This window comes from Pseudophryne corroboree, chromosome 11 (assembly GCF_028390025.1).
Source record: "Pseudophryne corroboree isolate aPseCor3 chromosome 11, aPseCor3.hap2, whole genome shotgun sequence".
Classification (NCBI taxonomy): Eukaryota; Metazoa; Chordata; class Amphibia; order Anura; family Myobatrachidae; genus Pseudophryne; species Pseudophryne corroboree.
In genome coordinates, this window is record NC_086454.1 from 123,551,769 (window position 1) to 123,567,468 (window position 15,700).

Below are 15,700 nucleotides of genomic sequence, written 5' to 3' on the forward strand. Positions count from 1 at the left end.
GCTTTAGAATAAACGTTCAAACATTTAATGAATGACAGGATGAAACAGTTTGGACAACTTAACTAATCTTTTTTTAGGGTTGGTTTCACTTAAAGCAGCCTATAGCACTTCAGCTGCTGTTGACCTGCTGGGTGTTGTAGTTTTTTTTTTTTTAAGTTAGAATTTTTTATTGAGAATGAACAGTGTCCATAACATGAACAATAGTTAGGTTGTACAGGTAGAGGGCATAAACTTGGTTACAGGATGTGTACATAACATAGCGCCTAAATAGAGACAATTCTATGGCGACAAAAACAAATCGGTATCGTCAAAATATGTCATATAAAAGTCTATTCGTAAGCCTAAACAATTCTCAATTTTATTTTTTATTTATCGAATCAATTCTAAATCTAGACTGAGTGTAATTCCATGGAGGATAGAGCAAGAAAGAGGAGGAGGGGGAAGGGATTAGAGAAGCAAGAGAGTGGGCGGTGTTAAAGGAGGAAGATTAAGAAGGTTCCCTATAAGAAAGCAAGAGGTTGGGGATATTCTTCTGGTTTGATACCATAAGGAGGGACAATCAGTGGGCTAGAGGAGAAAGTAATGCTAGTGATAGTAGCATTATTAGCTATATTATTAATATTAGCAGTATTATCAGTATTAGGAAAATTAACAGGATTATCAGAGTTAGCAGAGTCCGGGCAACACTAGAGAGCGGGCGAAGTACCAAGGAGACCAGGTGTTGTGGAACTGCGCCACAGTGTTATTCCTTAGGCTTGTAATGTATTCCATATTGGCTATGTGGTTAATCTTATTCATTAGTACAGCCTTGGAGGGTGGCTTATGGTCTTTCCAGCATTTAGCTATCATTGCTTTAGCCGCCATGCAAAGTTGCATGATTAGCTTGTCTTGGGTTTTGGGTATTGACGGTATGGGGGTGTGGAGCAAAGCAATGTCAGGAGAGAGGTCAAAGGTATGCCCGCAGGTTTGAGCAATAAGTGCTCCGACCGTGTTCCAGAAGGGACGGATAGAGGGGCAAGTCCACCATATGTGAAAAAAAGTTCCCTCCTCTCCACAGTGTCTCCAGCACAGATTTGATGTTGTGGGGAAAATGGCGTGAAGCCTGGAGGGGACCAGATACCACCTAGTGTAGACCTTATAACATGTTTCCTTAAGTGCTACACTGATAGAAGCCTTAGCTATACGCATTCTAATTTCCTCCCATTGATCGTCTTCCAACGGATGGGAGAGATCTGATTCCCAGGCTATTTCGTGGGGTTCTCGGATTGGGGGGTCAGGTGCCAAGATTGAGTTGTATATTGTTGAGATATTCCCCTTTTTGCCGATTGAACGTAGACACATATGCTCATAGGAGGTGGGTGTTTTTAGAGGGGCGGTTTTAAGCTGAGATTTGAGGAAGCTGAGAATTTGGATATATTGGTATTGGCACGAGGATGGAATACCAAAGCGTTCTTGAATTTCTCCAAAAGTGGACGGTGCTGAGATGCCTTTAACATGTAAGAATCTCGTGATACCCTGAGATTGCCATGGGGCCGCTATTCTTTGCTCGCACCCTGGGGGAAAGGCAGGGTGACCCCAGATGGGTGATAAGGGTGAGGGGTATGAAGATAGTTTGTGGGTGCTGCGGAGTTTATCCCACAGTCTGAGTGTGAAGTTAACCGTGGGGACTGAGTAGGCCGAGGCTGGTCTGCAGGACCTGGGGAGCCAGGTAAGAGAGTCAAGGGGGACACCCTGATATAGTGAATTTTCGATATCTACCCATTTTCTGATCCCTATGGCGGAGTGCCAGGACACTATATGGTTAAGGTGACATGCGTTAAAATAAGCCTGAAGGTCAGGGTATCCCAAACCTTCTGAGGTGGCACTCTTTGTCAACATAGCTCGTCTTAGTCGAGATTTACGCTGAGCCCAAACAAATTTGTTGCACTGTGATTGCAAGGACGCCAGAGTCACTCGGGGCACCATTATTGGGATGGCCTGAAACAGGTAAAGAAGACGGGGGAGGAGATTCATTTTTAGGGCATTGATCCTTCCGATCCATGAAATAAATAAACGGTTCCATTTATCTAGGTCTTGTGTGAGAGTTTTAATTATGGGAGCATAATTAGCTTGAAATAGGCTGGTGTAGGATTTAGTAATAAATATGCCAAGGTATTTAATAGCCGAGGGTCTCCAAATAAAGGGGAAAGAAGACGTTAATATCCTATGGGTATGTGGTGGAACGTTAAATGTAAGAGCCTCGGATTTGGTGTGGTTTATTTTGTAGCCAGAGAGGGAACCATATAAGAGTAGTTCTCTTTGTAAGTTAGGGAGGGATATCAAAGGGTTGGTGAGAGTCAAGAATACGTCGTCAGCAAACAATGATATCTTATACGGATTCTGACCCACTGTAACGCCCCCAATATCCGTATTAAGTCTGATTCGGGCTGCAAGAGGTTCAATGCATAGGGCGAAAAGTAGGGGTGAGAGAGGGCCTAGTACCTACTAGTACCATTCTTCAAGTTGATTCGATGTGAGCTCAAGCCATTGGTCAGGACCGCTGATGAGGGGTTAGAATAGAGAGCCGCTATTGCTGTGATAAAGTGTCCATGGAAGCCGAATGCGGACAAGGTAGAAAACAGAAAGGGCCACGAGATGCGATCAAATGCCTTTTCGGCGTCTAGAGCCAGAGCAATCGCTGGTATTTTTGTCGTGTTTATTTGGTGAATCAAGTTAACAATACGTCTGGTGTTGTCCGAGGCCTGACGGCCGGGAACAAATCCTACTTGATCAGGGTCTATTAGTGACGGCAGCACAGCGTTTAGGCGTGAAGCCAGTATTTTGGCAAAAAGTTTGAGATCGGTGTTTATCAAAGATATGGGTCTGTAGTTTGTGCAATACAAGGGATCCTTTCCGGGTTTAGGGATCACTATAATACGGGATGTCGTGGAGTCCGGGTGAAATAGTGTGCCCTGGAGTATTTTGTTAAACAGAGAAACCATGTGAGGAATAAGTTGAGGGGCAAAAGTTTTATAGTACACCATCGGATAGCCATCCGGGCCAGGTGCTTTAGAGGGTTTCTGGGTTTTTAATGCAGCCTCAATTTCCTCAGCAGATATGTCGGCATTGAGAGCAGTATTAGTCTCCTCGTCTAACCGAGGGAGAGCGCATGCTTCTAGGTATTGTTGTGTCTGATCGGCTTGTGCTAAAGGGTCGGACGGGGGTTCAAGATTATAGAGTGTCTTATAATAATCGAAAAAGACACTGTTAATTTTTTTGGGGTCGTAAGTAGTATTACCTGAGGGCTGTTTTATAGAGTGGATGCATTGGTTAGCCTTTTTGGCGCGCAAGCGATTGGCCAACAAGGTGTGTGCTTTATTACTTTTATCATAAAATGTTTGGTTAGCCCATCGAAGTGAGCGCTCGACGTTCTCCGCCAAAAGTGATTGTAGGCTGTCGCGTGCCTTAGAGAGTTCGGCTAGAGTTTTTTTAGAGCGTGTGCGTTTGTGTTCCTGATCCAATTTTGCAATGTTATTTGTTAACAAAGCAATTTGGTTTTCCCGACTCCTCTTACGGTGGGATGCAAATTGTATAATAGACCCCCTGATGACCGCCTTATGGGCTTCCCAAATAGTGGCTATGCTGCAGTCACTTTCCACATTAACCGCGAAATAGTCTCTAAGCTCAGTTTTAATTAAGTCTTGGAATTTAGGAATCTTCAATAACGTCTCATTAAGTCTCCACGTCGGTCTGCCGTCAGGGATATCAAAAATGTCAAATGCCGCAGCTAAAGCTGCGTGGTCAGTCCAGGTAAGTGGGATTATCGAGGACGAGTGAGCGGTCCGGGATAGGGGTGCACAACTCAGAAACATATCTATACGCGAGTACACGTCATGTGGGTTGGAATAAAAAGTGTAGTCTCTGGTGGTCGGGTTAAGAAAACGCCATACATCGAACAAACCAGCCTCGGCCATGCACCTGTGTAGTACTGAGGAGTTTAGGGTTTGACCGCTGCGCAAAGGACCGGATCTGTCCATGTTTGTGAGAGCCATGTTAAAGTCACCTCCGACCAGTGTTTTACCTCTTCTATATGAGTAGAGGTCGTGAAAAAACTTACGGAAGAATTTAGATTGGGCAGTGTTTGGAGCGTATAGATTAACCAAGGTAACCTCCTCGTGTCCAATTTTTCCTCGTACCATTATGTAGCGTCCCTCGTTGTCGTGTTTACAATCTAGAAATTGGAAGGGGACTGACCCTTTTACCAGTTTGGCCACCCCATGTCTTTTTGCTGTATGATTGGAGTACCAGGCCATAGGAAATAGTTTAGACGTCAGGGAGGGATGGGAGTCAGCTTTCAAATGTGTCTCCTGTAAGAAAACCACATCACCTTTTAATGTTTTAAGAGATCTGTGGAGATGTGAGCGTTTCTGGGGAGAATTCAGACCCTTAACATTGATGGACAGGCATGTTAACGGCATGGTTAAAGCAAGAGTGGGGGTGGTTCGCTGGTAACCCCTAAGATCCCGGACTCTGCTAGGGTAGACAAGAAGAACCAAAGAGAAAGGTATAAAGAGGAGAATGAAAATGTATGTTACTGTACACGAACAGTACCTAATAACTAGGCCTATTCGTCGGTGAACACAGATATGTCAGCTTGCCACTGTCTCGTGACGGGGGTCTAAGGGAGGAAGATAATAGAAGAAAGAGAAGCAAAGGAGAAAGAGAAAAGAAATAAGCAGGCGTAGTATCCAGTAGGCAGGATACTCGACTGCCAAGATTGAGCTCTAGGTGAGAGAAAGAGCTCACTTGCGGGATAAAAATGCAGTATAGCAAAAGAGGGTATCAACCCACTATGTTTGAAAGTGCCTTTGATCCCTATGAGTCGGGGGAGGATGTGTCAAGGCAGAGACCCGACACCCCCCACCCGAGACCATAATTACACCAAAAATAATAATAATGGACTTATATGTAGCTATCCAAAACTTAGCTCTGGAGCGAATCAGTCCCAGATACCAAAAGTTAGCAAAAAAGTAAGCATGTTACAGCTAGTATCAATAGGGTAATAACCTAATAACAATGGAGCTTACAATAACGTCGCCGAACAGGCCGGCGCCCGGAGACAGGCCCCATGGCGTCAAAATTGGGGTCAGTTCAGGACACCAGCCACCGGGCCACGTCTCCTGGTCGCCCGCCAGACCGGCGAAACCAAACAAAGACGTTGCTTTACGCGGAGTATAAAAGTCCGCCAACAAAAGCATTATGTTAAAACAGTAAAAGGGTCGTCAATATACCAATACGATATCAAAAACATGGATTACATAGCATTTGAGCAATGTTGAGAGCAAAGTCAATCATACTAGACGTTGTAAAAACGCAGCGTTCAAACAAACGTGAACGTGATGAGCAGCAAAATTATGAAGCAGCAACCGGGGGCAACTGCAATTTTCGGAGAAGCTTGTCCCCTTCATCAGGAGAGCGGATGGTGTGAACTTTGCCATCAATCTCCACAATGAGGCGAAAAGGAAAACCCCAGCGGTATTTGTATCCGTTGTCGCGCAGTATAGAGGTGACGGCACGTAAATCACGCCGCTTTGCAATGGTCACCGGTGACAAGTCTTGGTAGATCTGGATCTGGGAGTCTTCAAATAAAATTGTGGTTGAATTCCTGCACGCCAGTGTGATACTATTTTTGATCTTAAAGGACAGAAACCGTAGGATGACGTCGCGAGGAGGGTCCGAATCCTTCGGTTTAGGTCTCAGGGCGCGGTGCGCTCTTTCAATCGAAATAGCTGAGTCCGTAAGCGACGGGACCAATTGCAGGAACAAGCGTCGGAGGTATGGTTCCAGTTCGGAAGTTGAGACAGATTCTGGAATATTGCGGACGCGTAGATTGTTCCGTCTTTCGCGATTTTCGCTATCCTCAACCTTATCCTTGAGGATTTCCAGCTCGCTGGATAGGTAGCTCATGTCTTCGCCCACTTGTTTACGGAAGTTCTGTTGGTGGTCTTCCCTTGATTCCAGCGCGGTTGTGCGGGAGTCTAGAGCCGCTATATCTGATTTTATTTCCCCTATCGCTGATTGAAGGGCTGTCGTGAAGGAGTTCTTGAGGTCTAAGATCATGTTTTGAAGGGATTGAATATCCGCTTTGGTTGAAGGTGCTTCCGTCTGATCCATGATGGGGGTAGGCATTGATGGGGGTGGAGATGAGGTTTCAGACAGTTTTTCCCGGCGTGAGAAATGTTGCGAGATATCCTGTGAAGCTCCCGGTTTTTTTGCTCTGGTGTTCGCTTTGCTCATAATATCTGGTAGTATAAAAACGACCGTTTAAGGATTGGTGTCGAAAGAGGTGAACGTGGATGTTACGTGTTCAACAATTGGTCCGGGTGAGGGAGGAAGTCAGGCATCCGTAGTGCTACATCGTTTACAGGACCTAGGTCCTAATAATCTGTGAAAGCAGTGAGAGGGATCCCCAGGAGAGCGTCCCGGTTTAACACACCTCTTTCTCTGGAATTATGGAAAGGTATAGCAGCAGCTGCAGGGAGAGGGATCAGGGATGATAATTCAGTTGAAGTAGATCTGGTGATATAAGGAGTGTATTTCCATCTATCTCCAGCGGGGGCAGCACAATTCAGGGGAGAGGGGCCTATCCTGCCACCTCCAAGATGGCCGCCGTCCGAATTGTGCAGCTTCTCTTTCTTTTTGTTCCCCTCTACTTGATTAGTCCTGATATCTGTGGGGCCTGACCCTATTTAATCACTGGGTGCCCTCTGCACCCGCCGCTAAGCCCCCTCTGTCACCGCCGCGGCCCGCTGGTCAGCTGTTTCAATGCGGCGCCTGCTTTCCGGCAGACGCCACAACCAAGATGGCCGCCGCCGCACCTTCTCAGTGCCGCTCGTCTCCGGTCTCGCAGCTCCCGGGGCTCTCCGGCTCACCTCAGCCCCTCATTCAAGGCTCTCCAGACAAGGGGCATCCAGCAGGACGGCGGGGTAGGTTCGGTGAGGTATCTTAAGGCGGCCGGAGGTCGATCTCTCACGGGCGGGGGTGGACGGAAATTGAGGTCCCGGCTTCACCTCGTGGGGAGGGCCGCAACCTGCAAGCACAGGGCAGGCCTGTGCTCCGGCTCCGCAACTCACTCCCAACGAGTCTTTATATGCAGATAGTGGTGTGGGGCAGTATTTAGGGTCTGTAGGCAGCGTGAGGGCAGTTTTAAAATTAAATAGAAGCTTGTAATAGCAGGAGCTCTCCAGGGGCACGTCCACTCAGTCAGGCCACAAGCCACGCTCCCTGGGTGTTGTAGTTTAATGACTGCTTGAGATCTAGTACTGCCAACACATGCTCTGTGTTGAAGGACAGACATAACAGAACTGAGGCACTAGTCCTCTGCAGAGTGACATGACACAGTTTGGCAGTGCCTGTCTTAGTAGTGGATAATTAATACATGACCTTCTGACACTGAATGTGTGTTAGCTGGATGACACTTGTCTCTTCGTTAATCTTGTTGCATGAAGGTGATTTCATTCACATATTGCTGATAAGCATTCTCTTTTCACACTATGTCTATGTCTTTCTAACCCTGCTCTTGTCTGCTCTGTATTTAGCAATCCTGCGTTAACTGCGGCAGAGAAGCCCTTAATGAATGCACAGGCTGCCACAAAGTGAATTATTGCTCCATCTTTTGCCAACGCAAGGTAGGAAGTACCTGGGTTATACCTGTGTGAGCACTGCTGCAGGATAGACTGTACTGGTATTTCATTTCAACATTTACTCAACAATTTATTTGAGAAACAACATTTGTATAGTGCTCATGATATATATAAAAAAAAATATATATATATATATATATATATATATCTAAAGGAAGCAGGGCTTGTTTGTAAGGGTGGTATTCAGCGGTCAGGAGACCGACGGTCACGTGACCTCCCCTAACATCCCGTCCCCTCACTATCCCGATGGTCGGCATGCCGATCAACAGGGACTATTTCCACTCGTGGGTGTCCACAACACCCATAGAGTTGGGAATAGAACCCGGTCGCCACTGAGCCCGCAGCATGGTGAGCGTAGCGACCCCGCTAGGAGCATGCTGCACTCGTCCCCCCCACCCCGCTGAGATCCCGACGTCGGCATGCTGACCGCCGGTCTCCTGACCATCGGTCAGCCATACCACTCCCGTTTGTAAGCATAGTGCCTGTTCCTGCCACAAATTTACATTCAGTGATGTTGCGCTCATATTCAGATGTATGATGGACTCTCATCACTGGGTTCTTATCAACAAGCTCAAGCCATTTTGCAACTGAAGATGACTAAGGCCTTCCATTATTCTTATCACAATAGGCAATGTTTTACTGGGGTGGTGAATGCTCAGGTAACATTTTACTGAGGGAAGACCACCTTTGTTATCTGTTGTTGTTGCCATGGAACTCTTGGAAACGTTGTGATGTGACTTAATACATCATACCTGAATAGTTTCTCGCTTTATAAAGCCTCAAAGCCACATGCCTGCTCTTTTACTCATTCCACAAAGCGTAGAATACTACATATGACATCACTCATTTACTATCAATATAATACATTAATATAGTATACAGATGTGGTGAATAGTGATGTCATCACTTAATATGTGGTATGTAGAGATGTAATATGTGTCACGTGACTCTGGTAACATAAAACACCCCTGAAAATTAGATCATCTCATGCATGCACCTTGCTTTGTACTACATTTAAATGTGTACTGTTAGAAACAATGCGCCCTCCCACTGTAATACCCTTAGAAACAATGCGCCCTCCCACTGTAATACCCTTAGAAACAATGCGCCCTCCCACTGTAATACCCTTAGAAACAATGCGCCCTCCCACTGTAATACCCTTAGAAACAATGCGCCCTCCCACTGTAATACCCTTAGAAACAATGCGCCTTCCCACTGTAATACCCTTAGAAACAATGTGCCCTCCCACTGTAATACCATTAGAAACAATGCGCCCTCCCACTGTAATTCCCTTAGAAACAATGCGTCTTCCCACTGTAATACCCTTAGAAACAATGTGCCCTCCCACTGTAATACCATTAGAAACAATGCGCCCTCCCACTGTGATACCATTAGAAACAATGCGCCCTCCCACTGTAATACCATTAGAAATAATGCGCCCTCCCACTGTAATACCAGTAGAAATAATGCTCCCTCCCACTGTAATACCATTAGAAACAATGCGCCCTCCCGCTGTGATACCAGTAGAAACAATGCGCCCTCCCACTGTAATACCATTAGAAATAATGCGCCCTCCGGCTGTAATACCAGTAGAAATAATGCGCCCTCCCGCTGTGATAACATTAGAAACAATGCGCCCTCCCGCTGTGATACCATTAGAAACAATGCGCCCTCCCACTGTAATACCATTACAAATAATGCGCCCTCCCACTGTAATACCATTACAAATAATGCGCCCTCCCACTGTAATACCAGTAGAAATAATGCGCCCTCCCGCTGTGATACCATTAGAAACAATGCGCCCTCCCGCTGTGATACCATTAGAAACAATGCGCCCTCCCACTGTAATACCATTACAAATAATGCGCCCTCCCACTGTAATACCATTACAAATAATGCGCCCTCCCACTGTAATACCAGTAGAAATAATGCGCCCTCCCGCTGTGATACCATTAGAAACAATGCGCCCTCCCGCTGTGATACCATTAGAAATAATGCGCCCTCCCACTGTAATACCATTACAAATAATGCGCCCTCCCACTGTAATACCAGTAGAAATAATGCGCCCTCCCACTGTAATACCAGTAGAAATAATGCACCCTCCCACTGTAATACCATTAGAAACAATGCACCCTCCTACTGTAATACCATTAGAAACAATGCGCCCTTCCACTGTGATTACAGTAGAAATAAAGCGCCCTCCCACTGTAATACCATTAGAAATAATGCGCTCTCCCACTGTAATACCATTAGAAATAATGCGCTCTCCCACTATAATACCAGTAGAAGCAATGCGCCCTCCCACTGTAATACCGTTAGAAACAATGCGCCCTCCCACTGTAATACCGTTAGAAACAATGCGCCCTCCTACTGTAATACCGTTAGAAACAATGCGCCTCCCACTGTAATACCGTTAGAAACAATGCGCCCTCCCACTGTAATACCGTTAGAAACAATGCGCCCTCACACTGTAATACCGTTAGAAACAATGCGCCCTCCCACTGTAATACCGTTAGAAACAATGCGCCCTCCCACTGTAATACCGTTAGAAACAATGCGCCCTCCCACTGTAATACCGTTAGAAACAATGCGCCCTCCCACTGTAATACCGTTAGAAACAATGCGCCCTCCCACTGTAATACCGTTAGAAACAATGCGCCCTCCCGCTGTAATACCATTAGAAATAATGCACCCACCCACTGTAATACCGTTAGAAATAATGCGCCCTCCCACTGTGATACCGTTAGAAACAATGTGCTCACCCACTGTAATACCGTTAGAAACAATGCGTCCTCCCGCTGTAATACCGTTAGAAACAATGCGCCCTCCTATTGTTAAATGAAAGAGCATTAGAAGCTATATTGGCGCTCCGTGAAACATGTACCAATGAAATTACCATGTGTCTTTATATGGAGTGACACTCATTGGTTACTTGTAATAACCTCTTTATTTCCTAGTAGGAGATATATTATTGTAGTATAAACCTTATTTGTGAATTATCATCATGTATAGGGGTATAATGTTTTATCACATAAGCAATACGCGGGATGCAGTCAATTTACCGACAATCAAATCCCGACGGTCGAAATCCCGACAGCAATTGACCGACGGTCAAAATCCCGTCAAGGTCAAAATCCCGCAATGGACAAAATACTGACATTTAAAATACCGACAAGGTCAAAATACCGACATGTAACATGTCGACAGGTTAAAATGCCGACGTGAATTTTTCATGCTTTTTCCATTGAAACCGACTTGTTCATACTTTACCATCCCAGTGGACCTGGAGGGGGAATATAATAGTGTGCCGAGCGCAGCGAGGCACCGTGCCCGAAGCATGGCGAGCGCAGCGGTACACTGTTAGGGTGTCCATGTCGACATACACACCAAAAAACAATGAAAAACTCATGTCTTCATTTTGACCTGTCGACATTTTACATGTCGGTATTTTGACCTTGTTGGTATTTTAAATGTCGGTATTTTGTCCATGTCGGGATTTTGACCGTCAGTCAATAGTTGTCGGGATTTCGACCATCGGGATTTTGATTGTAGGTATTTCATACCGATCCCCAATACGCTGTGTTCTGCTCCAATCACTGTGAATGGCAGCACTTTATTTTATCTGCATTTCGTGTTTTTTCCTTTACAGGACTGGAAAGATCACCAGCACCTCTGTGGTCAGGCATCCGCCTTGTCCGTTCATGCTGAGGAAGTTCATGTCGCAGAGAAGGATCCGGTCTGATGGTGCTTTACGTGCTATGTCCTGCAAAGAACCTTTAATATTATATTGGTGCTTTCCATTATTTTCCATCCAGGACATGTAGGAAATGAATCAGCAATTCATAATACAGTACGCCACCTGAAATAGGTCTGTGAAGAGATTTATCATACATAGGGGGACATGTACTAAGCAGCGATAAAAGTGGAGAAGTGAGCCAGTGGAGAAGTTGCCCAAGGCAACCAATCTGCATTGATGTAACCTTTCTAATATGCATACTTTAAAAGTATACAGAGCAGCTGATGGGTTGCCATGGGCAACTTCTCCACTGGCTCGTTTCTCCACTGTCATCACTGCTTAGTACATGTCCCCCAAAATGAGGACCTCATTGTAATTGGGTCTTAATACTGTAATGAGAAATAACTGTCATACAGTGCTCTAAACAGTATGGTATCAGTATACCATAGATATGTCAAAGGGTCATACTGTTCTGATACTAGCATTGGGTTAAATGAATCCAACATTACTATATGTAAGGTGAGTAATGTGCTGCTTAGATTATCTAGAATGAAAGTCCCCATGAGTGGCAAGGACATCACGGCTACATATAAGGGGCCACATGCCTTAGATCTGTTGATGTCAGGGTGGGAATCTCCCTATATACAGTACATGTCTATCATTTGGAGGAGTGTGTTCAAATGTTTATCTGGAACGTGGTCACAGGAGTCTGTCTACAGCAAAAGTGATTGGGTACAGTGTTTACAATGCTCATTTTGTGAATTGTTTTAAATTGTACAGATATATACTATGTATTCGAGTATAAAAGCAAAGTATTATTTTTTTAATCATAACGCTGAATGCGCTAGTCTGAGTCTGCGTGGAGCAGCTGTTTTGCTGAGGGTGTTTAATAAACTTTTGCCCTGCAAAATGCGTCCGCTATTCCTGTATATTTTTTAACTGCATGTAGTGTCTTTTTTCTGAATGTCTTCTCAGGATTTCATGGACTTGCTCTGTTCCAGTAAAAGTTGTCATGGGTAACTTTAGCAGGGATACGGATCTGCAGCGTGGCTGCAATTCTATGGAGGTGTGTTGGTGCATATAAGAAAGAGCAGGTGTTCAGAAAAGTGACAGCTTGTACAGGTTATAGTGAGGAGCTGGGGACAGTGGGAACCCAGCAGAATACAGAGCTGGCACATCTAGGGGTTTAATATCTCAGAGTGGTGCAGAAAGTGGATTGCCTTTTGTGGACTGAAATTATTGAAATGAGACAAAGTGGTGGACAAGGCACATTATAAAGAGCGTCACTCTAATGTACACTGGAAAATTAGAGGCAGTCTTCTGGACTTGTCCTATATTTCATGGGACACATATTAGTTCCAAAATGTTACCCTTCTGTTGATGCATCTGAGTCACAATGCAATGCGGCTAGGATGCATGAGGAGACTGTGCTGATTAATTTGTTATATGACACTTGTATATGTATGTGGGACTGAGTCTCTGAATCTGTATACGAAGTGCTATGATGCAGCGGCCATGGGTTTTTTCCAATGCCAAGGTTCGTTGTGCTTCATATATACAGACTCATTTGCACACAGATATACAAGTGTCACATATCAAATGAATTGGTACAATCTCCTGGTGCGTCCTAGTCGCATCGCATTGCAACTAAGACGCAATTTCAGCAAAAAAGACGCCCAACGCCAGGGCCAGATTAACAGTGGGGCGAATGGAGATCCCATCTAGAATGTACCTGTTCCCAGCCATTCTCATTTACACCCCCTTCTCCCGTGTCCCCTCACTAATACTTAAAGGGGTCTCACGGCAGCAACTTCCCCCAACGCCATTTGTGGGGCTCTAACGCCCCACAGCAACGGAACCAACCACTCACTCATAAGATCATCCCACTGCTGGAACTCTTACATTATAAATTAGGGGAGAGAACCACAAGGGCTAGCATGCCCTCAAAGTCAGGGATGAAGGAGGAGGAGGAATGAGATGGAGGGGCTCTGTCTGGCATAATGTGTACTGTATAAGGGTCTCTGCCTGGCATAATGCATATACGGGGCTCTACTGTGTGATGTAATGTGTATAAGGGGCACTACTATGTGATGTGAATAACGGACACTACTGTGTGGTGTAATGTGAATTGGTACTAGTCTGTGGACACGCCCCTTCCCCATGAAGACACACCCCTATTTCTCTAACGTCCTAAGTGGATGCTGGGGACTCCGTAAGGACCAAGGGGGGGTAGCGGCTCCGCAGGAGACTGGGCACAAAAGTAAAGCTTTAGAACTACCTGGTGTGCACTGGCTCCTCCCCCTATGACCCTCCCCCAAGCCTCAGTTAGATTTTTGTGCCCGAACGAGAAGGGTGCACACTAGGTGGCTCTCCTGAGCTGCTTAGTGAAAAGTTTAGTTTTAGGTTTTTTATTTTCAGTGAGACCTGCTGGCAACAGGCTCACTGCATCGAGGGACTAAGGGGAGAAGAAGCGAACTCACCTGCGTGCAGAGTGGATTGGGCTTCTTAGGCTACTGGACATTAGCTCCAGAGGGACGATCACAGGCCCAGCCATGGATGGGTCCCAGAGCCGCGCCGCCGGCCCCCTTACAGAGCCAGAAGACAGAAGAGGTCCGGAAAATCGGCGGCAGAAGACGTCCTGTCTTCAACAAGGTAGCGCACAGCACTGCAGCTGTGCGCCATTGCTCTCAGCACACTTCACACTCCGGTCACTGAGGGTGCAGGGCGCTGGGGGGGGGGGGGGCGCCCGGAGACGCAATAAAAACACCTTGGATGGCAAAAAAAAAAAAAAATGCATCACATATAGCTCTTGGGCTATATGGATGAATTTAACCCCTGCCAGAATACATAGAAAAACGGGAGATAAGGCCGCCGATAAGGGGGCGGAGCCTATCTCCTCAGCACACTGGCGCCATTTTCCCTCACAGCTCCGTTGGAGGGAAGCTCCCTGGCTCTCCCCTGCAGTCACTACACTACAGAAAGGGTTAAAAAAGAGAAGGGGGGCACTAATTACGCGCAGTATTAAAGATACAGCAGCTATAAGGGGAAAAACACTTATATAAGGTTATCCCTGTATATATATAGCGCTCTGGTGTGTGCTGGCAAACTCTCCCTCTGTCTCCCCAAAGGGCTAGTGGGGTCCTGTCCTCTATCAGAGCATTCCCTGTGTGTGTGCTGTATGTCGGTACGTTTGTGTCGACATGTATGAGGAGAAAAATGATGTGGAGACGGAGCAGATTGCCTGTAATAGTGATGTCACCCCCTAGGGGGTCGACACCTGAGTGGATATACTGTTGGAAGAAATTACGTAACAGTGTCAGCTCTGTATAAAAGACAGTGGTTGACATGAGACAGCCGGCTACTCAGCTTGTGCCTGTCCAGACGTCTCATAGGCCGTCAGGGGCTCTAAAGCGCCCGTTACCTCAGATGGCAGCTATAGACGCCGACGAGGATACTGACTCCAGTGTCGACGGTGAAGAGACAAATGTGACTTCCAGTAGGGCCACACGTTACATGATTGAGGCAATGAAAAATGTTTTACACATTTCTGATAATACGAGTACCACCAAAAAGGGGTATTATGTTCGGTGAGGAAAAACTACCTGTAGTTTTCCTGAATCTGAGAAATTAAATGAGGTGTGTGATGATGCGTGGTTTTCCCCCGATAACAACTGATAATTTCTAAAATGTTATTGGCATTATATCCTTTCCCGCCAGAGGTTAGGGTGCGTTGGGAAACACCCCCTAGGGTGGATAAAGCGCTCACACGCTTGTAAGAACAAGGGCTCTACCCTCTCCTGAGATGGCCGCCCTTAAGGATCCTGCTGATAGAAAGCAGGAGGGCATCCTAAAAGGTATTTACACACATACTGGTGTTATACTGCGACCAGCAATCGCCTCAGCCTGGATGTGCAGTGCTGGGTTGGCGTGGTCGGATTCCCTGACTGAAAATATTGATACCCTAGATAGGGACAGTATATTATTGCCTATAGAGCATTTAAAAGATGCATTTCTATATATGCGTGATGCACAGCGGAATATTTGCCGACTGGCATCAAGTCTAAGTGCGTTGTCCATTTCTACCAGTAGAGGGTTATGGACACGACAGTGGTCAGGTGATGCGGATTCCAAACGGCATTTGGAAGTATTGCCTTATTAAGGGGAGGAGTTATTTGGGGTCGGTCTTTCAGACCTGGTGGCCACGGCAACAGCTGGGAAATCCACGTTTGTACCCCAGGTCGCCTCTCAACATGAGAAGACGCCGTATTATCAGGCGCAGTCT

The 15,700-nt window shown here is 46.0% G+C and overlaps 1 protein-coding gene across 1 annotated transcript in view; it reads left to right on the forward strand.

Moving 5' to 3' along the window:
- The window catches only part of DEAF1 (DEAF1 transcription factor), a 143,948-nt gene extending 131,618 nt beyond the window's left edge, over positions 1-12,330 (forward strand). The window contains exons 11-12 of the mRNA XM_063944784.1: positions 7,578-7,667; positions 11,332-12,330. Coding sequence (XP_063800854.1) covers positions 7,578-7,667; positions 11,332-11,424 — 183 coding nt within the window. The 3' untranslated portion in view covers positions 11,425-12,330. The remainder of the gene's footprint in view (positions 1-7,577; positions 7,668-11,331) is intronic.
- The last annotated feature ends 3,370 nt before the right edge of the window (positions 12,331-15,700 follow it).